Source organism: Styela clava, chromosome 9, assembly GCF_964204865.1.
Source record: "Styela clava chromosome 9, kaStyClav1.hap1.2, whole genome shotgun sequence".
NCBI lineage: Eukaryota > Metazoa > Chordata > Ascidiacea > Stolidobranchia > Styelidae > Styela > Styela clava.
Genome location: NC_135258.1, coordinates 6,567,431 through 6,594,730, shown reverse-complemented (window position 1 = coordinate 6,594,730; position 27,300 = coordinate 6,567,431). Strand labels below are relative to the sequence as shown.

At 34.1% G+C, this 27,300-nt stretch overlaps 1 protein-coding gene across 4 annotated transcripts in view; it reads left to right on the top strand.

The window, feature by feature from the left end:
• Nucleotides 1-8,063: 8,063 nt before the first annotated feature.
• Nucleotides 8,064-27,300, top strand: part of LOC120338737 (slit homolog 1 protein-like) — an 87,351-nt gene continuing 68,114 nt past the window's right edge. For all 4 annotated transcript variants that reach the window (XM_039406669.2, XM_039406667.2, XM_039406668.2 and 1 more), the window contains exons 1-3: nucleotides 8,064-8,422; nucleotides 14,499-14,570; nucleotides 19,265-19,336. In XM_039406669.2, the coding sequence (XP_039262603.2) occupies nucleotides 8,268-8,422; nucleotides 14,499-14,570; nucleotides 19,265-19,336 (299 nt within the window). In that variant the 5' untranslated portion in view covers nucleotides 8,064-8,267. The remainder of the gene's footprint in view (nucleotides 8,423-14,498; nucleotides 14,571-19,264; nucleotides 19,337-27,300) is intronic.

Below are 27,300 nucleotides of genomic sequence, written 5' to 3'. Positions count from 1 at the left end.
TGATAAAAAAAAACTGGTTAAGATATTTTGAGAACTGACTTCATAAAAAATGAAACTGTAAAGGAACTTTATGGACACCCTGTGTATATATGCCATGTTTAAAGCTTAGAAAAGCTGTACGATATTTACCAACGTAATATACAGGAAAGGAGAATTAGACACGTGTTGACTGTAATCGTATTGAGGTAATAGTACAATTTATTTAATAAATAGGATTATACAGATTTGCACAGCTAACAGGATTAATAGCTCAAAATATTTTCATGAAATTACATGCGGCATCACGCAGAGAGCACAATAGGAGGTAAATAGAATATCGAACAGTATTGGGTCTCAATCAGAGGCTTAGAGTCACAATTTTGTATTATCAACAGTGGTGCAATAATATTGCAATTGATTGTTCCATCTTTACTTTATTGTTATACAACTGCCTATTGTGTTTGCAAACATCAAATCTTGGGTACACCGCTATCAGTATGTTTATAGTTTGCTATTTCGTTGAAAGGGATTATGTTATTTTTATATATTATTTCAATGCTATTCCGTTCAAGCAAGCTTGTGACAACGGCCAAATATGAATCCTGAATAGGAGGTGTAAACGAGAAGAAATAACATGCAGGTCAATACACAATGTCCTTGCATCCCTCATATGCAAAAACTAACTAAGTAGTCCTGTAAGCAAACGTCTTGCATTGTAATTTATAATTTCTACTCACTTAAAAATTGCTGGTTATTTCAATAGTTTATTTGATGTGGACTCGTGCAGGTTAAATTGAAATTCCATGTTTAATTGTGTGGGCAGGAGGGACGCGCAACTCCCAGTTTTGCGGTGGAACTGTACACCACAGTAAACTTTCTATTCTGAATTTATTATTATTCTCATTTATCAGCGATTGTACGTTCTACCACACACACCCCACGCCCTACAGTAGCATGCTGTTGCAGTGGAGTGAGAATCAACCTGATGCCGGTTTATAATATCCTTTCAATGTTTACTCTCAGCTTTGATTTTGAGAGAGTAGATTCTCCTCTCTTTGTAAAATACCAGTACTCGGCGGTGTGGCGTACCGCTCTAAGCGTTCGAAATACGCTCGCCACTGCACTTCTGATTACCCTGCTTGGATTTACCCTGCTACGAGATGCAGAGGCGTAGCCATAGATTTTCAAAGGGGGGCTTCTGACATTTTTATTTGCCAAGTTAGATCGAAACAGCTGGCGGGTCCGATCGAACGCTGGAATACGCGTGTTCTAGTAGCCTTGGGGGTCTAAAAAGCATTTCAAGCTACGGAAAATTGCCATCTATGATACAGAAAAGTGATTTTATTTTTTTTACATTTCAAAAGGGGGGGTCCCGACCCGCAAAACCACCCCCTCTGGCTACGCCACTGGCGATATGGATTCTGGACTTGTTCACGGCATCCTACACCAGTCAAACCCATTCATCTGAAACAAATTGCTGACTATAACTAATCCTATATCCTACCTACAAGGACTGGTAACCGTTTCGCCATACGATTAAGCTGTCTTATCAGCTTTACTCTCCCGGGGTTTATATGTAAATCCTATCTTACTCTGTTATCGCAATACTCTTTCTTACAATCTATGTTTAAAAATTATCTACGTTTAAAAACTGTTCATGAATTCATCCTCGATTTTGTTCCGAGCTTAGATATACACAAGCAACAATTTATAATAATACAAGGGTGACCGTACATTTGAAACCCATGTGTATATCCGCGGGTTCAATCTATATACGGGTGCTAAACCCCGTAGGTTAGGGTTAGTATGGGTTCAAATATTCGTAAAACAAAATAAAAATCCATAGGTGCAATAGTATGCCGGTGCAATCGTCGTGGGTTCAAATGTACGTGGGTTCAAATGCAATGGGACCAAATACAAGAACACTATATGAGGAGTAGAGCTCACATTTGATAGCGGAGTGACACATGGCCGTTCTTGGTTGGAAAAGTTAAACAAATGATGTGTCTTAGAAATTGACTCAATATCACATTATCTGTAGATTACCAAATACCAATAATTTCAGGCGAAACTGACATTTAAATTTAATTCTATTAGCATTTGATAACGTAGTTGAAATTGACTTACGAGATGCCGTCTCAATATCACTAGATAATCGTTCCAATCAAAACTGATTTTCAAATTTAATTCTATTATTACGTCAGACACATCAGTCTATGATCCAGCAATTGTTTTAACACAAATAATGGAAAGTAATTTCATTTATTACACCTCTGGCGGAAGCAAACATTTTCGTAGGCGGCAATTTTCAACAATCCCCGCCGGCGAAATGACTAACTTGAAATCTCATTGTTCCTCCATGTATGAATTAAAGTTAATCAGCTGATTCTGTCAGCGTTCCGCTTGAGTAGTGAAACTTCGTGAATCTCCTAAACGTATTTTATATTATTGGAATGAAGAAAAGCAAAATATTAGCATAAATTAAGATGAATAGGTTAATATTGAATATGCCCATTAATTTGACGATGTTATTGCATGCGCGCGAGATTCCTATAAGTTGGGACTAAAATTGTTGTGAATATTGAGTTAACGAGAGAATTATAAATTTCAGACAGAAACATCAGAACAGGGTATGAACGATAGTTGTATTAGAGCTATATCACCAATTCATGTCTATACACATAAGTTTTCACTTTTACATTTTCACAAGCGCAAAAGCACGGGTAAATATGAGTAACTGGTCGTGTATGAACCCATAAGAGATTTAACGTAGTAACAGCACTACACCATTCTTCTTTGACCGCTCTGTTCGTAATTACATAGAAATTTAAGTGAAATGCAAGAATGATGCTAGCAGTTTTAACGAGCGAGAAAGCCTATCGAACGCGACGCGAAAAAGGTGAGATATCTCTATTGCGTTCTTGAAGCATTTCATCGCGAGGGATTGGTTCTGAACGGAGAAATGTGTTGAAGTTTTTGTCGACAGTCAAAACTTTTTTGCGTTTATTTTCAAGATTTTTCACGTGGTTTCTTATTTCTTTAGTGAATTTTTAAGAAAAAATCACAACGACACGTCTGAGAAAAAAGTTATGTGGTAAATAATTGGGCATGTAGGTGTTGTGTATTGTTCATTACAGCCGAAGCGGTTGGAATCAGCAAGCTTTATAATAATAGTATCAGTTTTTCAATGTTGATTTGTTGGAATCTTTCACGATTTCGTTTGTATATATACCAGTATACCGAAGAACTTAAAACGTTCTGCGGTGTATTTGGTGCTCGGTGATCGGCGACTCACTCTTGAAGCGTCGAACTTCTCTATAGTAAGGCAAATGCGCGTCGTATGTTACATAGACTAAAATGACAGGGAAAATTGTCTTATATATTTGAGCTACCAGTTGGTAGGAGAATGTGATTTATATTGCATACATACCAGTAAACCATTGGAATGATATGAAACTTGGACCTATTATTTCTTTATAATATTTTACAGTATCAATAATTAGATAGGTAATTGTGGACGTAATAATTCTTGGTGATATTTTGAAGTTTTTTAATATTCGATATATCGTATTTATACTGATCAGAGCTGCTTTTTCTAATTAACTATTGCTATCAAGGCATTATTGTATATAATACAATACGAGGCTCAAACCAAAGTACAATAAAGTATATAACAGGAAATACGGAATTTATTCCCGCTGTTCAACCGTTGTTATATTGAATTATGCGCGCAATTACATTTATATTAGAAAGTTGATAGCATGCTGATTTAATGCCACGCCTATTCTTATACAAAAACGACTAAAGATGGATACTGATTGGTTGTTTTAATTTGGAACGGCACCAATCGTAGGTAGGAAGTGTAGGATAGGATAAACCTTCTGTCAATATCGTGACCCTATTAGGATAAGATAACATTTCTACCGAGGTGGTGAGGAAAGCCGACGAGGCGGCTTCATCATGTAGCGTACCACGGCCGCGCGCCCGGTTACCAGTTCATGTCTATATCGAGTTTGGGATTAGTTTGTATTCACGCTAATTCAAATGGCGATTAAAATGATATATTCATTCTGTTCGATCATTTGTTAGTTTATCAGATTTGGTGGTTTCATAATATTTGTTTTTAACCTTGCCGGTGAATTAAACTTGATGCCCGTATATCATCCGAACGCCATTATCACTATTCTTCACAAGTTAGTTAAATATATTTCACACTCGTATGTTCGCTGATGACTTCGGATAATAGTTCAGTTATGGCGGAATAATGAAGCCAATAGTTCAATGACACGTGACAGATCATTTGCAGGTGACAATGTATTGATTTCGCTTTTGTATCGTTTGTTTAATCGGAATCGTTATGCAAAAATATCGCTTTTTGTGACTGGTGTTGTCCATCAGTTTGTTGCCAAACCATCGAGAGCGCACAGCGAAAAGACAATGAGTTACTGGTCAAAAATGCCATCCCCTCTTTAGTATGTTAGAACAGGCGCGAATTCACGTAGTATAAAAAACAGCTTTGTACCGTAAATACTTAGGATACTAATTTCATGGAAGTGTATTTTGATCGTAGAAGATTAGCAGAATTTTTTTTATCTTCAGAATATATATATGCCAAATAGTTTTCATAGCTTTGATAGTTCCGAGGGCAATAAATTCTCAATTCCAAATTATATTCGTTCTGTACGTCCATTCTTGTCTCGATAGTATATTATTTGTAGAAAGTGATCCTTTGTGTAGCTCTACATCTGCTCAGCATAACTCTGTAAATTCCTAGGACGTTAATTTACGGCAGTGTATTTTACCAACAGAATAATTTTTATCAGATAATATGTCTTTTTATATATTTTAAATATATATGTTTAAATGTTCCAAGGGCAATAAATCTCCAATTCTAAACTATTTTGGTTTTGTGCGATCCGATACAGGGTGCCTTCTATCCGTTATTATGATCGTATTAAAGAATTTACGCAATGGGTAATAAAATTAACACGAGTAGTTTGAAAGAATTATCCATGTTTTATGTCCAAATTACCGTGAAAGATTGCGCTGTGTAATCTTATTTATTGTGCAATATAGGAACAGCAGGCGATTTTTATATCAAGGATTAAGATTATATAGATATTATAATCGGTGTTTATTTAGTTGATAGTATTTTCAATGAGTCTTAACATTAGATTTTTGAAATATCAGAAGCATATTAGCGATGATCAAGCTAACCAATACACATCAGAATGAAAGTTTATATCGGTCTATAGGGCGGTGCCAGCCAGTTCGATATTTCAATTTCAGTATAGTGGCTATTCCGAACTCGCAAGCAGTAAGGCTATTGCGTAGCGTAAGTGGAATAATTTAGTCTTTTACAGCGCGGAAAGGTATATCATCGTTCAACGATTTTGGTTAGTTATTACCAACTATATGAGAATGGGTGCGTGATTTAATTTCTTCATATGAAAGGTTCTTCAGTAAAAAGATAGCATTGCTAATATGGTAAAAGCGTACGTGTGTTTTTCATTGTGGTTTTGCAGTCACGATCATTAAATGGAAACTCCCGTACGATATCTTATTGGTAGGGCGGTGACAGAAATCAACTAATTTTAAGCAGAAGATGGAATAGAGTATTGCAAAATAGCTTGCCGTATAAACTTAAATTTTGTATACTTTAACTTATCAGCTTTTGTCATAGCTCATAATCGCCTCCTAATGCTTTTCTTGTCACCATTACTCTGGTGATGGTTTTTAAATATTGAACTGCAGGCGTATAATGTAGATTATTATTTCTAACAATTAAATAGTTATTTGTCATGTATGTCGTTGCATTTCAAATCAGCTTCAACGCCTTCTCGTCGCTTCTTTAGATCGATGGTGTGTTTAATCGTAACGAAGTTTCATGCGTATTCTCTCAATATGTTTTTGGTGAATAAACATATATAACAACTTAAAATCATAAAAATCGTGAGTAGTTCGTGAGCAATTCTTTTAAAATGGAGTGGTGGACTCTAATTTTTGCACTTGACATTTAGTTGCACTTGTCTAAAGTATTCTCTACGTTGGGGGTCCTAAATTATGGTAAAAATCTTCCCAAGTTATGTGGAGTTATTTCGTTACGTTACGACGTCACATTTTCAAAACCTCTTTTTTAGGTAAACTCATATATAGTTGTATATAGTTATATACTAGTGGTGATGGTTAAAAAAAAGTAAAAATCAGACAATTTCACAATTTGATATTTGAGGTTTTAAAGGGAAAGTAGATTTTCTTATTCTCCCATGCAGTGCTGGCCTATTTATCAAATTTTGGAACACAACATAATGAATATTTTCGTCAAACTCAATTAGTGTAAAACCATAACTTTGCTACTAAATACAAACAATAGGTTAATTGACCTCGGAATAGTTAGAGAGTTATTTGCGAAGTTGTTTCCGAAATATTAAAATCATTAAACGAAACCATTTCGAAGAAAATGAACTATTAGTCGCACTAAGAGATGGCCTAAATTGCGTTGCTTTTTTTAAAATGTTGTAACTTCTCAGATCATTCTCAGAATGGCTATTTGTCGAGAGATTCGTTTGGTGAGATGGAGAACTTTTCATAGGAAAAAATGTAGAACAAGTTTGGTACACTTACACGTGTTTGGTGCGACGATTTTATTCAACAAGCCAGCTCCTTCTCAATTTAACACTTTAAAAGCTTCAACGTTTTGCCGGACCCTACTCGTAGTTGATGAAATCTGTTGCTTGTTGAAATTTTGCTCGGGAAAATCATTACTCGTTCGTATTATCTTCTTCAAGCTGAGATGTCCGCTGTCGATAAATATACCTAATGCTAGGTTCCAAATCATTATAGCATTAACATAGTTTGAAAAGGAATTTTTCCTCCGATCTGACGAAGTTTCGTTCTGGCGCCGATAAACTTATTGTGATGATTCGAAGAACAAACAAATACACTCGCCTCTATCTTTCCCGTGATAAATTAATTTGTTCGTTAACTGCTCAACTCATCAACGTCGACTCTAATTGCAGCGCAATCGCCTGCGTCGAACAAAATTTCGGCGCACTGAAGCATATCGTTTCAATCCGAACAAGTATGAGTCCGTGTTTATAAATTGAGATTCACCGAATAAAAATGGTGAGACCGAGCCAAAGATATAATCGATCGATAAACAACTCATGTGTATCAATGAATTTCATTTTGGCATGGTCGTAAGTTAGGAAGGAATTCCCTTCAAGTGTCGGCTTCCATCTCTTTCGATTGTAACCATTCAAAATTGATATTACTTTTACCGCAACTTTTCAACGTGTACATGCTTGTTTTATTACAGTAATGTATGTGTACCAGGTTAGGGTTAGGCCATAATTTTATTCCAATTTTCCTTATTTTAGTTCTATTACGAGTTCGGGAACTAGCCAAGTACCTCCCATAGTATTTGTTCCCCGAAATTATGGCCTAATCCTAACCTGATACACGTATTACGTTCCGGTGTCCGCCATCTTGGTTCACATACTTCGGGAGTACCCTTTCGATTATAACAACTTAAAATTGCCATTACTTTAACAGTATTTTTTTTAAATTGTGAACATGCATGTTTTATCGCTATTACCAGCAATGTAGTAGGAACTATGTTCTTCGCTTGATTATGCGAGATACAAGACGTGAAATTCGTCAGGTGATATTACCCAGTGGCAGATATCTGATAATGCTGCCGCACCCATGTCTACTTAGCTATGGTGTTTCTCGTATAGAAAAGATAATAGGTTCGTTCTACGAGTATATCGGTTGATGTTACATAAAATCTAGGCAAACGAGGATTATTCAAACACGTTATAAGTTATACGTTAACTGGTGTTAGCGCGAGTATTATACTCTGAGGAACGAGACAAGCTGAATAGCGGAGAAAGTCCAGCTAGGCTGAAGATTTAGGGTAAAATAAAATAGTGTTTCATCTGCGCATTATGACGTCATCAAAAGACAAGGTTACTATCGGTTAATAACCCAATTTGAACTTTGAATTTTGACCATTTTGGGTGCGATTTTCTGCCGTTTAATATTATTATTTAAATATTTTCCGATCATTTTGTCACAGATTTTAACGGGTGAAGTACGATTTTAGTTAGGCATTGAACGACTACTAAACCCGAATAATAGCGACAAAGAATAGTGAAACTAAAGTGAGTAACATTTGCACAATTGTAAAATATTGTGAATTCAAATATCATCTACGGCTGAAGAAAATCCTAACCTGCTATAAACGGACTGATTTAAGGCCGGGAAATATCTGGAAATACGCCGCAATGAAAGACCTTCTGCTACCGCTGACGCTGTTGGCTGTCGTCGGTCTCGGAATAGCATGCCCATCAAAATGCTCATGCACAGAAGACACGATGCAATGTATAGAACGGGGACTGACTTCAGTACCAACCGGGATTCCACGATCAATTGAAAAAATGTGAGTACATACATCTTAGTTGATAGTCTTCAACCATTGGCGTTTTCGATGTGAGACTAACTATTTTCATTTGATATAAAATATAATTGCACAATATTTTTAAAATTGATAATATTCTCAAAAATACTGATCAATTATATTTTGTCAAATTCTTATTTGCGAGTAACGGATTAACATTGGGTCGACATTTTAGTCATTTATTCCGCTGTTATGACGTCAGAAGTTAATCACAATATTCCTTCTGAGATTCATTCAGCTGTTTCAACAAATCGATGCTATTTTTACCATGTAGTTTGAGTATTTCTTTTCAAGCATCTAGCAATCTAACATGGGTTAACAGTGTTGTAGTACTTACAATGAATGTATTGGAAATAACGAAATGCTTTGTCCTGATTAGACAAAACGGCTAATTGCAATATATTTTATGTTTTACCAAGACTATTTCACTAGAGTTTTGGGAGCTTTCTTTATGACAGAAAGTATTTCCCTTCATTCCTGTTTTGTTCATAAAGTTTTGTTGAATAGTAGCCCCCGTCTTATTCACAAGCATTAAATCTTAAATCAAACCCTTCTGTTATCAATTTTGCTATTGGCTCGTGACCTTGTTTGAGGCAATCTTGAATTAAAATAAAAAAATTCACTCTTTGCGTGTATCAGCAAAATTATTATATTGGTCCTTCAGCACTTTAGGAACTAAAATTAACTTCAGCAACAAAGAATAGTTGACAGGAAATTCTGATGTGAACTCTTTCGCCTTAATGGACAATTGGACAGTCCATCCACGGCGTATCCCCGAGAGACGGAACATTAATCCTGTCCATGTCAGCTTGTCACAAACTCATGTGACATATTCGCCCATGGGAGTTTTGTTCCGATGGACAACTATTGTTTTAATATGTCATTAAGTTAAAAATTACTGCAAAGGCACATAAGCATAAATTGAAACTATACCGGTAGATAATATTGTGTTTTATTTCTAATTTCAAATTACTACTTGTCGCGCTTAAAGCGACGAACTTCGTATATTCTTGTACTTCCCATAAGAAAGACTTTCAAAAGGTTTTGCTTAAAAGGTTATAATTTGCGACGGGACATGTCTTCGGGACTTCTATTCTATTCTCAGGCCATTGTTATAGGAACCATTTAGGCGTTATGTTTCTTGTATTCAAAAACAAATTCAAAATATTGCGAATATCGTTTAACTCGCGTTCTAAACAATTTCTCTGCTTATGCTGAGAAATGATTTCCAACTAGTTATTTGTTTTTTCATAAATTATAAAAAGCAAATATTGCTTTTTTGGTCATAAAAAGCATTTATACAAAAGTAAACATGTGTAAAACATTGATAAAATGTCCGGTTTTTCGAGATAAATTCTATCCTCAATTATTTCCAAATTTATTTTTCAAGTCAGTTCAAATAAAAATTACCTCTCATAATATCGTATAAATAATATTTATTCTATTTTCCAAAAATATATATCAAAAAGTTTCTCATCAAGTATTTGACATTTCTGTTTGAATTGATATCATTTACGTTATTAGCAGAGAGAAACAAATATAAAACGAAATGTATTTTCTTAATTTCCCAATTTACTTCAAAGCACTGGACAATATCAATAGGTGAACATACTAATATTTTCAATAGCCGGTGCTTTAAATTCAAATTATTAAGTAAATAAAGCATAATTCAATCCGCGTCGTTTCTTTGCAAAGTAATCAATCTAAATGCGACTTTTAAAGATCGTTTTGACTAAATTTATGGCAGATTCGAACATAATTAGATTTAGAAAGGTATTCACGTCCCCTCGACGGAAATATAATATATGGCGAACAACAATAACTGTTATGAAAGTTGTACGATTCACTAATAATTAGGAGTATTTCATATTTTGTTATGTACGCCTGTCAGACTTTATGAGCCATATACAGTAGTTGCTAATCACTTGCTACCATTGTATTTTTTCATCTAAAAGCAAACGTAGCTTTAGGATAAGTCAACGCAAATGAACAATATACTTTGAGCGTGCAAAATTCACGAATAGAAGTGTTACGACTAACAAGTGATTGCGAATTTGCCAGGGCCCTAACTAGATCCATTATGACAGCATATAGCGTATAACCTGATGCATTTCAAAAACCTGTTAGGTGACCAGGTATGTGGGAGCGAATTTCACAAAGTGCGAGTATTTGCTAAGTCTGCCAGAGTTATATAACGTCATGTACGGCAAACACTTGTTGACGGAATTGATATAAATCGACCACCATGGCCAGGCATGTATCAACGATGATAAAGTACATAGTTTTGTCCGGCATTTCTAACCTGTCTCTCGCAACTTTTATTTTGAATATTAAAAGCAAAGAGAAATGACAGCAGTCAATAAATTCAATCGTACGGAATTTAATGTCGATGTAATTTGCTGTTTTCGGTGGCCTTGCGGTTTCGTAAAACGATCAAAATGACACTCAGTAGTAAATTAGTTGATGGGAAAACCAACAATATTGGTTGTTCTGGTAATGTTTCGTCATAGTGAATTATCTCTTTTCAGAAAGAATGATTAAATTTTGGTTTACTATATTTGTGTCATATACTCATTTAAGGTATTTTAAATTTCGCAATATCTTCAGTTTTTGAAAAAAAATTAAGTTCATGAAAAAAAAAAGTTTTTGTTTTTTCGGTTATTCTACCCAAAATTGAGACTTTTGTATTTGAATTTAACAGTTGATACCACAAAAGACGTCGTCAAATAAAAGGATGAGAAAATGCCTCGCCTCGCTGGTCACACGCTGAGTTCTAATAACTCATTTTATTGACCCAATTCGCAAACTTATGTGCGTTTGGTCGCTATTCAATCTTTGTGTTGTTGTTTATTGCCTCCCCATGAGCACATTCATAAAACTGATTGTGACGTAAATTACGAAATAATGAACCATATTTCCATGACATTGTAACGTAAAACACGATTTCACGGTAGCCATCGTTTAAAACAAAGTCAAAGATCGGATGCTTAAACGTTGTCGTCTCTGAAATTGGACTACGCTTGGCGTTTCTAAGTTTTATTATACACTGGACAACATATTCATACTTTCCCAGCGCATTTGTGGAAATTGGTCCCAGGAATGTAACCGAAAAGCGTGATCAGAAGGAGTCTAATTAATAGTAAACATACGAATTGTATTTGACTTGCCAACGTAGCTCAATACAATAATACAATGCACAGGATTCTGAGATCTGGACAGCGTGAACATTTGAGTCATGGTTTAATATTTCCCGATAGATAAAACCGTAAGCATATTATGGACAGATAGCTTGTATTTAGCTCGTGCAATTGTATTCAATTCGTCGCTGAAATGAAAACAACGCCCCTCTGCGTGGTTCCTTCTTTCGTTTCAAATAATATTTAAACAATTAGACATGCTGAGTCACTGCTTAGGCCCCGAAACCAATTTGTTATTTATTTCACCCTTGAGCATGCTTGCGCAAAGCCTCTTTAAGAGTATAAGAGTGGCAAATCCTACAAAATCACTGAAAATCATCATTTAAAATAAATTTCAAAACTTAAACAAAATATAGAAGCATGAGGTTGTGAAGTGAATTGCACCCACAATAATACATCTGAAATAACGTGCTATCATCCGTGAGTGTCATTTCCACATTAAGTTTAGTTTCGTAATAGAAATTCCTCGCTAATCATTTTGTCTTTACCATAGTGTGATAATCCGTGTGATAATAATTTTTTATTTTGAATGACCTGCCGTTCAAACATTGAGGTCTCTTACCCCAATAGATAAACGTGATAAATGGTAAATATTAGGTGTGACTAAGCGCATGTTAATTTACTACCTGTTGGACTACCCACTCGGAAAATGTTTGTTCTTTCAGGAAATGAATATTATGGTCACGAATAGGTTGTGCCACATCGTCGCCATATTTAGGCCAAGTGTGGAAAACATTTCTTTCTAACTCGGGCGCGGCGTGCTCGAACCATGAGTCACAAAGCATTCTGATCTTAATTTTTCATTCTTTTTTTTCGCAATGACAATGATATGATTGTAGAACCCTGAATTTACAAGTAACAAAATGACTGACAATTTTAGGAGTCTATATTTGTCAAATGATATTGCATTGAAGAATTCAGAAAGTAAAGAAATTCAAAACAAATCTAAATGCTGAATTTGGGGTCTGTCTTTGCCAAAGTTTTTTTTGTTTACTACTCACTTCTTGAGATCTAGGAGGTGACCACCTACCAAGCTGAACAAACGTATATTTGCGATCCTTCGACTCGATGATTAAATTATATATATACCGGCTTCCGACACACAGCGCGATTAATACTAAGATATAATTATAGACAAGGGCCTGTAGCCTTACTAATGGGCTTTTCCATTTTTGGTAAAAGTTTGAACAAAGTTCACGGAAGTTAATACAAAACTATGTACTCCTAAATATTTCTAAGCACCCAGCACCCTTATACGGATTTTTCGACTTTGATTTCCCCGCAAATATTAATCTGAGGATAATCCTGCTACCGTCTGTGGTGGGTCATACTTCAAACAGCAAGCCCACACCTAAATATTGCAATGCAGCTTTAACACGTTTGAGGGGATGAAGCACGAGGTTCATGTGTAGACTTCATTGACTAAACTCTAAATATTTAAATTTTTACAACATGAGTTTGTCTAAATAGCGTTGGTGGGCGAGATAATTGGATTATTAACGATCAAGAGAGAAATAAAGTAAGCCGTGTCTTTCATTGGCAACGATAATTGAAATACCTGCGCAGAAGTATCCATTGCACTGACGATTTACTCTTTTTGATCTTGGAATTGTGCGGTGAACAAACTACTTTCAATCACTGAGTAATACAAGATTCGTACAAACATTAAAAATGGTTTTTAAACTTTTCACGCCACGCCCCCTTCTAGAATTGGCTTAGTCTCGGGCCCTACCGGACAAATACCAAATAGTGGGGCGAAAGTCTGTTTTATTGAAAGAAAAACATTGACAATACGTGAATGAAACGTAAATATCAAAAATAAAGCAATCTAAATATTCGAAAAAAGGCCGGCAAGATCAAATCTAACTTTTAATTAGCTTCGCGCTCTCCACAATATATTGTCTACGCCCCCACTGTGGGGAACGCCCCATCGTTTGAGAACAACTGAGATTATACAATGAGAATCTGCTCTCAAAATTCCCTGTATTAAATAAGAATACTTCAATGTTTGCGTTCACTTCTATCGTAGAAAGATCATAGTCTGAAGGTCTGTTTTCAAATCATCAGCAGATCAAGTGCTCTGAATACGATGCTGTAAAGTCAAACGACTACTGATTCCCTGCTCTTTACTTGAATATTAATCAATGGGTGCTTGCCAAGAGCATTGTTTGGATAGAAAGTGTAAACTATGTCATGCTAAACGGTTTACACTATCATTGACTGAAAGGTGATGGATAACTGCAATCAAAGATCGTTGAAAAATAGGTACAATATTTGAAAACATCAAAAATGAGTGAGACAAGGATCTTTAGTACGCATGACATAAGAATTATATTTTCATAAATCGCCTTAAATAAGAGCATTTATCTCATCATCGCATTGAAATCAAATTTGAAGATCATAGGTTAAAAGCTAATGGAAGGTTTTATACAAAGTTAGGCCTTGTACAAATAAATGAACGCCATGGCTTATACTTCATTGGTAAAATTATCCGCCAGATTACCGTATTTGCGTGTACCTCTAAATCCCGGAAATTTACGTCTGGGTCGAAAGTTAGCGAAATATTGTGATTATCAAAGAAAACAAAGACTTAGGAGTCAACAGATTTATGCCCTGCTTGCTCTACTTGATCTTTCAATAGTTGGCAAGATTGCTAGATATGCTTATACGTCGTTTAATGCACTTTTATATGCCCACCATTAGTGGAAGGAGCACCTTAACGTTCTTGCACTATAATAGAGAATTTGATATAAAACATTATGCAACCTCTATTATCCCATTATTTCGTTGTGAACAGTTTTGTCTTTTACAAAACATTTTAATTCTCTAAGTTAATGATGAAAATTCTTTTGTTATTTTAGAGAGCTTCAAGGAAACAATATCTCGCACATAACAAGGTCGGATTTTGCAGGATTGAGAAAACTTCGAATTTTGTAAGTTGTATTTTATATTTTATTTGACTTTATTCAAACCCAGGTAATAAAATATTGATGTTTTTTTTACCGTACTTGAGAAATGTAATTTTCCCATTTGGTATCAATATGTTAATATTTGTTGTGTGTGAATTTGTTGTCAATTTAAGAATTGGTAAGTTTCACCTATGACTGTTTGATGGTAGGCGAAAATGTACAAGTTAATTATTAGACGTGCAAATTGATATAAAAAGCATCTCGACAATCTCTTTAACGCTTGTGTATTTCGATTCGGAGTTAAAACTCAGAGAATTAAGATTTGAACCTTTGTTAGTGTATTTTATCTCAATACCATGATCAAAAAAGAATGTAGCGTAAAAAGCTATATATGTTGTAACCAAAAACAAATCTCAATATAGTAGCTTTCTAAGTTTATTGTTGTTGGCAAGTGTATTGTTTACCATAACATAAACCATTAAAAAGTGACGGACCAGAATTTTGATTAGTAATTGGGTTAAAATGCGACCAAACTAAAATAAATCAACCTAAATTTTCCAATCAAAATCTCTTTTGAGTTAAATATTCATTCATCCATCATCGAACCATAAATCAAAGGTTTCCCACCGCTTTGTTTTGATTTGGGATCGGTTGGATTATGTCTATATACATAGATTAAGAAAATTATAGATATGGGTTAAAGATAGAAGGCTTTTGCCCGGCTAAATACCCAGATTTTCCTTATATGGAATAAGGCATGTGCGCCGTTATCTCTGATATACCATAACGCTTCACGTATCAATGCTTTAAGCATATTTTTTATAAATAAATCGAGTGATAAAAGTATAATTCTATAATTTTGTATTTTTTTCTCAATTTCAATATGATAAAAAAGTGAATGAATGTATTTTACCTTAAACTTGTACTGTAAACTTGAATGGAGTTATCGAACTATACAAATTTGCAGAGTTAGAAATATACTTGAATTTCATCACAATATGAGGTCATGTAAGTACACCCATATAGCTCCTACATCAATATCAATCTATCTTTCAGAAGATCAGTTTTTGATTCCGATTCTCATATCAGTTATATAGAATCTTCTGACAATCGGTTCTCGGGCGATCTGAAGCGTGAACGGACGCGCTGACAAATGCCTGTGGGGTTAGTGATACATCGAACGCTGGGTATAGATGAGCCGCCGTAACACTGCTTTATGAAGGGCGATAAATGATTGATAAAATCAAATGAATAAAAACTGATTATGAAATCAGGAGATAAATGAGAGCAGTGCGTTTTATCATATTGTATCGCGTGTTGTCAATATTATAATCCTATATACTGTTATGGTAAAACAAAAATACTTTCACGATGTCCAGATTTTTCACGGAAGGCTAATAATTCCGGACATACCATACTCTATTCACTTGCATAAATTTGTTCTTTGTAAGTAAAGTTCATCTGGGTTCGTTATGAATGAATTTTTGATTATGCCGGTTTTAGTATTGACACCATCTGCGCTGTTTGCGAGTTTCGCGAGATAATTTCTGATGAAACTTTAAAATTTGAGATATTTGAGACCACCCACCATGTTTTTTTGGATCTGTGCCCATTCTTCCGCTCTCCCGGGATTTCTTCACAAATTATTAAAATTTTAATTTAAGTGGTAAACAGAAATCGTTTTATTGTGCAAATTCAATTATTTTGTTGTCTTCGCATCGAAACCCGCTCCGATATGCAGTCTGTGTTTAACTTGGTTCATAACTGAAGATTTATTTTTCATTTTAATTAGAATATTATATAAACGCACAGAGGCATTTTACTGCCCATTTTAATTTAACAAGTCCGAAGAAATAAGACTACGCAACTAAAATCAGCTAAATAAAAAGTCAATACGAAAAACTCGTCATCAAAGTTTCTAAACGAGATCTAAAATCCTCATTTTTTAGGTAAACTCAAATCCATCCACATTGATGGCCTGCGCTCGATATGTCTGAATAAAGGATTATTTATTGCTCCTGGTATCAATTTCATTCAGACAATTTTCGGGAGGTTATACGTATTTATCTGCCTAATACCACAATTTGTGCGCAACTGGACGTCGAGTCGTTTTCCCCAGAACAAAGGGAACCGACGTCTTGAATATTAGGAGGTCATTCAACCTTTTGATGACCCAAGAATGACCTCTAGTAAACTCTGCTCAGTATTTACAACATCTACGAACCTAAATTGATATAAAATTGGTCTCAAATAGTGATAATCCACCCTATATATAAAATACTTTTTGATAAACGTCGCGAGAAAAATCTTTTTCTTTCGCTTTCTTGACATTGCCATAATTCTCACGATCTTTCGTTGTACAGGAACATTTCCCCATTAAATCTGTAATATCAGCCCTTCTCGTAATATTGACTGTTATTTTGGGAGTACATTCACTCGGCAATATAAATTTATGCATTGATTTAATCAGTAATTGTTTTCATTTATGATTTTGAAGCCTTGGAAATTATCGTAATCGCTGAAAATCATACCAAATAAATGTCATCATGTAACTTTCATACATGCTAGCAAATAAAATAACATTGATTAATAAATTACAAACAGGCAATTTAGGCAAAAGTTGATTTCTGTGGTTTTTGCGCAGTCAAAGTGCATATTTCAGCGACATGTTCCAAATTTTTATTGACAATTATTGTCTCAAGTTATGGAGTAATATACACCCAGTAGCATATCAGATTATAAGTCATGTTACATTGCTCGAAAATCGCTAGACGATGAGTACAAAGAATCAGGTTGCAAGCTCATTTCATATTAATGTATTAGCCATTCAACTGTCAATAAAATAAGATTGGAACTTTACTTCTTGCCTATATTTTGGTATAAGTGCCGTTTAAGAATTTACCAGTTTCGAAGCTAAATATCTTTCCCTGTTTCGCTAAAATTTGATTTATTTTCTTGAATTCTTTTTGTAAATGAGCCATTTATCGTGAGTGAGGATTGCAACCTAAAAATCTCAAATTTCTCGTCTCGTGAAATATTAAGTGATATAAGACAAAATCCTTAATGTTCCAAGAACGTTTTTCTTCTCATTTTCTTACTTTTTGGCTGCGTGGCATTTGCATCAAATTCCGACAAGAATCCATTCAAGCTGTTATTCTATGTCGAGGAATTTATTTAGGGATACCACGAATATCATATTGCTTAATAAGATGAATAAGAAACCTATAAGATAATAGAGTTTAAGCATTTAAAAATCAGAAATACTCTTTAGATAAATCGTTTTACGCATTCATTTCAAACAACGTTCGAGTTCAGTGATCATTATACGCATATATATTTTGTGTCTATGGGGACATAGAATTCTTTTTACTTTGACTTATGAACGACCTAATTTATTTAGCTTTGGATGAGGTCGTTTGCATGAAATTTCGAAAATTGTTACTTGTGATTCCGGCATATTTAGTCTGAAGGCCTAATCACCAAATCCTCTTGTCGCAGAAAAACTTTTCAAAAGCATGGGAACACTAAAACAGTTCAAATGACAATTATCACGTGTTGACACCAATTAAAAAGGATACCTTTACATGAGAGTGTGTTTACAAACATCATTTGTATACACATATCGGATAAACATTCACTCGCCTTACTTATTAATATAAACAAAATTATTTACTCATAGGAAATCCTTTCATCGTAAACTGGCATCCCCCAAATTACTGTAAATTGAAGGTCACACAGCAATGAAAGTAATTAACGAAAGGCGGCCTATTAAATCACGTGTCTGTAATTATCGTAATATCAATATTTTACAACAATCCTAATGGTTCCTATCAATTGGGTTTCTGTGAGAACAAATATTTGTTATTTTCTATGCTTATGCGCTGCCGGTCAATATGTCTGCCTATAATACAAGGATTTTATACCAAGAATGAAGATAACTATCCTAAGTAATTCAAGAGTCTTGCTGCACACTAAGTCACTAACACAGGTAGAAACGTTACAAAATATATTTTGCATTGGTGTGTAGCAAGACTCATGAATCACTTAGGAACCTTCTGACAAAAAGTGAACCACAAACGAAATAACTTTTAATCGGATAACTTCAGGATAAGTCAAATAATATAAACAGGATTTGCTGTTGATGTTTTGTCAGTGTTATTCAACACTGTTTGAGGAACAGTAAACTAACTGTTGTCAGCAACCATACCATCTTTTCCCAATTCTAAATGACTTTCGCATTTTATAATTTATTGTCCTCGTTATAATTCCCCAAATTCATTTTCGATTAATCATGGGAGAAAACTGAATATATCCCGCGCAAATACTATCCATTTTGTATCAGATCCCAGAATCACTCCATTTGTCCTAGAATATACGTCCTCAATAACGGGGAAAGGGATTTTAATATTTGAAGAATATCACTAGAAATATTATAGTCTCGATGCACAAAACTATGCCAGCCATAAGCACTATATATACAATAATAATAAATGACTTTTCAAAAAGATTGGAATACAGAAAAATAGTTTTAAGCTCCTTTCCAGACAAATTTATCTGAATTTTGTGACAGTTTTCTGCGCCGAAAAGATTATCCTACCCGCATTATCATTACTTACGATAACAATATGGAACAAGAGATATAATAGAAATTAAAATATTTCTTGTCAGGGGATCATACAGTTTCGTTTAGTTAACCAAAAACAAACTTTTCTTTTCAGGTACCTTGATGAGAATCAAATAGTCAGCATCGAGAAAAATTCATTTGGGGAAAACAATCTTCTTGAAATACTGTGAGTTTTTTTTGATTTAATTTCTTTATTATTATCGATTCCTTTTTACACAACTCTAAAATTTAAAATTTTTTTAAGGAAAGATGTTGATCTGCAGTATATTTAGATTTAATCTACAGTACCTTAAATATGTTTTACGAGTTTCCAAGTTTTCGTATGTAGATTTTGTTCATTGTACATCCTATGGTGATATAACAACAGCAGAGAAACAAACAATGTAACATACAGGGTGTCCATAAAGTCCCTTCACAAACTCAATTTTGTTGTGAAGTTAGTTCTCAATATATATTGACCAGGTTTGTTGTTTTTTAATCAGTAACTGTTTAAATATTTTTACTTCATTTAATACATCTGTGAGGGTCAAAACAATATATATTATCGATAAATTCCAAGACTTTAAGGCTCCTATATATTCTTTTTCGTTATTTACATATCAATTAGGATTTAATTTTGCAAGAATGTAAATGTCGAACGAATCTAGCTCTGTGTGAATACTAAATTTATGGGAAGAGCTCAAACATTGATTTTAGAAGAATGCAATAAATATTTAATGCAAAACAAATAACTAAACGTCAGCTCCATTGATCAAAATCAAGGTCTGCACGTGCGCGTTAGAGGTAGTTTGTCGTAACTCAAACAATCGTCCACAGACCAGTCCTACTGCTTGTGGGTGGACCTTACTTTATAACATTTGTTTTAATGCTTATTCCAAATGAAAGAAAGTTACATTGAATATTACCATACAAATCCGTGCATCTGAAACAAATAACTCGCTTACCCATTTATCGACATGCAGGCGTAACCGGACGAGAGGTCGTGGTTCGCCATATGATTGAGCCTGTCCGGGATAATTATGAAAATCCCATCTTAAGTGCATGTATTATTTTACGTGGCTTCCGGTTCAAACTATGAACACTCCTTATCGTGTGAGTTATCTTTCGAGAGACTGACCGTTCAGTGGAATTCTAAATAGAATGCCACCGCTGGTACACATAAATAGCGATAGTTCGTAGGAATAAAGAAAATTATCCGCAAACCAGACCTGTCTGTTCAAGAAATCTTTTGTAACTCTGATCTCTGAAGTTCTGCACGGGTCTTGTTTTCTGTTTCAAGTGATTGAAGTCACATCAAATTATATATAATATATATATATATATAATTATAATACCATGTGCCAGCCAAAGGCGAGTTGTTTAAATAAAATCTACAGACTAGGAGTAAGTAAATTGAAAATATGGTTTACGATTCAATGTTTATTTTCAATCTATGAAAGTCACATTGAATAATACAATAAAACGAGCATGTATCATTTCGCGAGACCCTGCGCCGCACTCCACCTTATCGTGAGAGTTATCTTTTACAAGACCATACGACAGTAGAATTCTAAATAGAGAACCACCGCTGGTACACATAAATAGTATCATTCGTCATTTATGTTTCTGTCTTCTGTGTAACGTGTGGTATCACTTATCGGTGTTAGATAACTCCGAGTTAGAATAGAGGCATCGTGAGTGCATATGTTTGATATAATGTTATATTTGATAGTTATAATGGTTACAGACTAACTTGCATGGTAAAGTGGTGAATATTAATAAGCTATTTTATAAGTACCAATTGTAAGGAGTTATATTGGAAATGTGTTTGTATTATTTATAGGCCTTACCTGATTGAATAACATCAAAGAAGTGAATTTCTCTTTCAAAAATAGCTTTCATGTTTTATTCCTGCGGGATTTCGGTGAAATGCATTTCCATATGTTGTTCTGAGCTTGTTCGCTTTGCCACAACATCATTTCCGATAAAGATTGTCATTACATGAAATGAATATCATACTGAATAACCTGAACTGTTTTCTAAGTTTGTGAATCTTGCACATATGATAGAATCGTTGTGTTTTGTCGGAAGAGTAATAATAAGACGATGTTGAGGCATTAGATACATCATCTTATTTCCAATACTTCTGTTTTTATTTTGCGCTGCAAGTTGAACAGAACTGTCCATTCTAAACTGAAATATAGTGAAATCTAAAATAGTATTAACGCCCACATTGATTTTATATATAGGGTGTCTATAAAGTCTTAAAATTTGTTTTAAATTACAAAGATAATTTATCGATACCATATATTGTTTTGGCTCTCACAGATGTATTGAATGCAGTAAAATAATTGACAATTACTGAATAAAAAACAACAAAACTGTTTAAGATATATTGAGATCTGACTTCATAACAAAATTGAAATTGTGAAAGGACTTTATGAATACCCTGTGTATATAATTGATTGAGAACAAATGATACAATTCTAATGAAAAGGCTCCCAAACTTGAAAAAAACTATCTATAAATCGGACTTATGACAACACTTCATTTCGTTAACGTAAGCTTGAGGTTTCAAGCTTACTTCAACATTATCGGAAACAAGATTTTGCCTTTTGAAAAGAATTTTTCCAATTCGGTGGCTTGGACTGAAAATTTATGACGATCGGTACCGACCTTGATAATGTAGCAAGTTGAGTGAATTATTAGCACAACCTAGACGTCATAAAATTTTATGACTTTGCTTTCAAAAGAATCGTAACATTTACCGATATTTTGTGATAATTTAAAAAAAAGGTTCTGTTATTAATAGATGTCGTTATATGGATAAATTGCATTTATATCAGAACGCCAGTTTTACATGGTGCAAACCAAACATGCGAATCGCATTATGCTTGATCATCTTCAATTATTTAACGGTTATTAACGACCAACAAATGCCCTCTCATTTTACTGAATCATATATCAGTGTTGACGGCAGTAAACAGTTTGCCTTGAAGCGACGTTTCCCAGAATTAATTCCGATTAATCACAATTGAAATGAGAATTTGGAAAACTCAATGAAGATTAACGTTGTTAGGTTTTACATCTGCTTGTCAATCTAAACAGTGTCGCTTGAAACTTGTCTAAAGCATTGTTCGGAGTGAAGCCTGAAGCCGTAAATTCAATACCATAGCTAAAATATCGTCTTTTTTTAACTATTTTTTTAGTTTCATAAAAAAGATTTTGGGACACATTACTCAATTTTTGCTTGTTCCAAGAAATACAAACAATTGATGTTTTTTATTCATTTATTTTTAAAATTCTATACTGAAAATATGATTTAAGTCGACTAAATGTTTAATTTTATAAAATCTGCATAAGCTTTATAGGAACTGCATGACTCGTTGTTGACAGCTGTAGTCCCGACATGTTTTAATTTTTAAAGTGACCTGAAACGTAAATATTAAATATACCATTACCTCATATCATTAGTTAGTTACCTAATTTAGTAATAGTTGTTATCCAGTAACGACGTCATAAATGTTATAAGTGGACGCAGGTGTTACTTTCTAACGTTTTTCAAAAACCCTCAACATATTTAAACAAATACATATTATTGTTACGTCATAAATGTAAGTGGCGTTTCAAAACAAATTCCCGCGAAATATAACAAACGACAGCTGTAATATGATTGTTTTGTAATAATATATTTTAAACCTTTTCGGCGCTGAAAATGATTAAATCAATTTGACACAATACAAATTTAAACTGCTCAAATTGTATTGATATGGTTTTAAAATCGACTTTTTTTTTCAGCGTCGCTCCGGAGATTTTAGAAAGTCAAAACTAATAAACTTAGTTATGTCTTCGTCTCCATTTGTTTATATGCAAACTGTGAGAAGGAAATTTTCTATTTAAGTTGTATAAACAATGAACGATAAATTACACCATGCTAGAAAGCTACCTCGAAAATCTTTAAAGAAGCAATTCCCAAGCTTTTTCGGTAAATTCCACTTTTTTGCAACTCTTTTTTCCTTCCTCACCATGTATAAAAGAGTAATTCATTTATTCAATATTTAAGGGATCGTTAGCTCAGCAGCAAATGTTATCCGCAAAAATAATACTAATAATAATTATAAAAGAGAACTATAGAATATTGGTATTTTCACAACAAGTGCAACGAAAAATTCAAAAATTACAAAATTCCTTTCTGGGGACGAAGTCTTTCCCTATTGGGAAACGTTGCTTAAACGAAAACACGATATACAGTATTTGTAAGAAAAAAAAACAGAAGTATCGCGAATTCCAATTTTGTGAAAATTTTACTCAACGATTTGTAGCAGTGCAAGTTGGTAGAGAGCCCTGTTAAAGTGGAAGCTGTTTAAATCGTCGTATTCAAATATGACAATGTCATTTCTCACCCATGGTAAAATTAGTAATTTTTCCAGTCAAAATTTAATTATGATTTTTTTTGACGGAAGCAAAATCGCCTCCGTTAAATTATAACAACAATGATTCGGAAATGCTTTAAATATTTGTTACATTCACAGACCCAGAGCTTTAGTATGTCTTCCTAAAACTTGTGTTCCACGCATGTACAAATATATTCCATATTTATAAGCACGGCTGTTTGACGTACATAGACAATCACGTACCGGGAACTTGTAATGTTAGTTCCTCCCAATTCTCAGACGATTATTTCCGCACTTAACACCATCTAGGTCCAATCAAAACAACTAATAGTTGAAGTATTTGTATCGGAATTATGAATTGAGAAATACAACTTCATTTTAATGTTGCTTTGATTAGCCGTTCTGTCCAATAAATAACATCAACGAATGAAATGTTAATACAGACTCATTTCTTGTTAAATTACAACACTTCTAGCATAATTATTACATAATTAGTTAATTACACCGTGGGAAAATTATATTTTGTGCTAACCTCTATAATTAAAAGATATTTTGAAGAACAGTTTAATTTTGGTCACTTCTATATTAAGATACTATTTGATGTAACATATAAAAGTAAGGACAATTATTTTTTGAAACCCTCTTTTGTGACCAATGTCTTTGAAAATTTATAATAAGTTGGTAATCAGTCGTTTTCGTGAATTAAAACTATGTTATTGGTATTGTTAGCTTATGTTCTAGTAATTAGATACGAAATAATAATGTGGAGTGATTAGATAAAACTTTGTAATACATTTGAAAATAATCTATTATTAACATCCATGAAATAATGTTTTATGTCATTGTGCAACAATACTTAAAGTTGTTTTGGCAAATCAAATTGAGAATATCCGATACATTTCTGCAATCACGTGCAGCACACGCAGCATTAAAATTTGGAATTTTGTGTTTATTGACACCCTTCATTTTTATTATAATGCTATAACTACTGTAATATTGGCGCTCACGTATTCCAGCATTGATATATTCAATTTTACATTTACATTCTATTATTTAGAAATGACACATTCTTATCTTAGGTACCGAGTTCAACAAGATATGCTTGAAAAGCGCGTATAATTTGTCATAATTAACCTCTTATTTACGTAACAATGGTAGAAACCAGGGAACTGTCATCCGATACTTTCATAATTGTCATTCTTAAATTCTCAATATTTGTTTTGGCGGTCATTCGAATCAGCGTTTTTAGGGCGTACATCACACCTTTCTCATAACATCCTGTATGCATTCAGTATTATATTGGCAGTTTTTCGATTTTAATACACCTTCAGTTACCTGGTAGTTGTGGGGTTTGAACTAGGGATCTTAAATTATTCAAGGCGCTACGCACAAATCCATGGCATTATTTTAATTGATAAAAATCAATAAGATTAGAGAATATGTATCCACCATTCTGTAAATGTAAATAACGTTTCATTCAAACATTGCTGTGACTAGAAGACCCTCGGAAATCATTTCGAAATTACCTTTATATTTCTTGTTACACCATGCCGTTAAGATAAAAAGTAATATACGTTTTTATAGACAAAGGATAATGCAAAAAAAAATTAACCACATACTGAAAATAAATAGGTTCAAGGAAAATAACTTTTCGTGTCTGTTTAAAAATCACATAACCCAAATACGACACTTATGCATTCTACTTTCTTGTCTCAAAACATTGATAATCCTCTTATTAAGTTCGGATTAAAATCTCACACCCTGGTAATCTTTTGTTTGAGAATTGAAACTATCAACAATTCCACCAACACTTCGACACAAGCAGTACACTGTAGCCATATTCAAGCCGTGGATAATTCATTAAAAGATACAAGTATTGTATGGCTTTTCGCTTAAAATTTAGGTTCCTAATATCCGAATGTTAGTGTTCCAAGTGAGATGAATTACTTTCGTTTTCAATTGGACCGTTTCCGATTACTGACTCCAGAACAATTCGTGAATCGCATGCTAGTGCATAGTAATTATGGGTATTTGTACAAGTATATTTATGACCTTATGGCGAATGCAAAAGCAGAAATGATCTTATCTTTGCTCATTCCGTCGAGCACATACTAATATATATAATGTGCAGGCAATTGTGTTATTCGATATTTCCCTTACACTGTTTGTGGTTTCGATTTTACATTACAGGAATGTCTGAGTTCAAAGGTTAAATGAGTGTCAGAGGTCACAATGTGGTTTACGTTCCCTGTTGACCTGAGATTTGCTGGGACTTTTTAGCGCGAGCCCCCGTTGTGCGCCGTTATCGAAATGGAATTTCTGAAGGTTAAAAGTCAAGGAAACGGTATAAACGGAAGATATTATGCGGGATATACGGTCTGGCAGATTCCAGAATATTAATTATCAACATTAAGTGGCTTGTATGACAGAAAGTACTCTATTATATATGTATAGTGCCTCGATTTATGTAGTACATTAGTAAAACATAGAACTCTATAGCATTATGGTTAGATCATTTTAATCGCAAATTAGAAGAATGCGAAAAATAGCCTATATATACCTAAACACATCGCAGATACCAGCAGTCCAGAACTGAAAACAATTGCTCCAATTGCTTCTTCTTTTTGTGAGCGAAGGTATTCAAACATATAAAAACAGATTTTGTGAAAATGTAAGTGACTTTAAAAACTCTCTATGGGAATTCTACATAGCTTTAGATGCTCGTGTTTCCTGCCACCAACACGCCCATTGTTCCCATGCATATCCCTATTATGTTGTACCATTGTCGCAATGTTAAGTAACCTAATTCTGGAACTGGATCCTTGCCATGCGTATGTCGCGTACAACGTAGTTTACAAGTTGTATTGGTGTTTAATGACCCGATGTAACGTGAAGGGCTTGGGAAAATGCGAAATTCCTCTCGCGACATTTGAGTGTAAGAATTCCCATCTCTCCATTGACGCATCAGGGATGAAGCAAGCTCTCGAGAGTGCTTCCCCAATGAACGGCCGTGTTTGTTTGAGTTTCAATTTCCTCGCGAACGCCATGATTAAATTTTTGCGTGCTTGTTGGAATTTTTTCAATTACGTCATGTCAATTATATCATTAAATAGGTGTTATAACGATCCTTGAGTTTGCCATCCATCATTCTCCGTCTAAGATGTCTGTCTATATGGCTTTGTGAGATGTATTCGGGGATTTGCCTCATAACCATAAAAGTACGAAAATATACCTTATTTAGGAGTTTCACGACCGAAAATTTTTACAATTTTCCAAGAAGATACTTTGTTGTATATATCATTGAGGAGTGGTTTTGCCAAGTAAGGAAAAATATTCATGCCATGCCATAAGATCGCTGTCTTGTAGTTATTTCGCGAAGATATTTGCGTAGTATAAGTTCATGCATCTGAAACTTCAATGGATATTCAGCATGATATTTCCGAACAATATTAAATTACACAAACCCGTGGAAAAAATAATAAATACAATTCTGATAATCACAGACTGACTCATAAGCCTGTGCTTGGTTTTGATCGAATCTATGCATAGTAGCTGAGAGAAATTATTGAATGGCAGCAGAAACGTATTATTGTATCAGTTGAGTCGAAACAAATCAGCCGTTTTAACCCCATAAACCTGCATGGGTAACAAGATAGCGGAAACGTACTATTTTCTGTAGATATATAAACAAAAATTGGGTGCAACGCTTGACACCGACAACAGTTTCTTTGCTGAGGTATCCCATGCATAGAAGCGT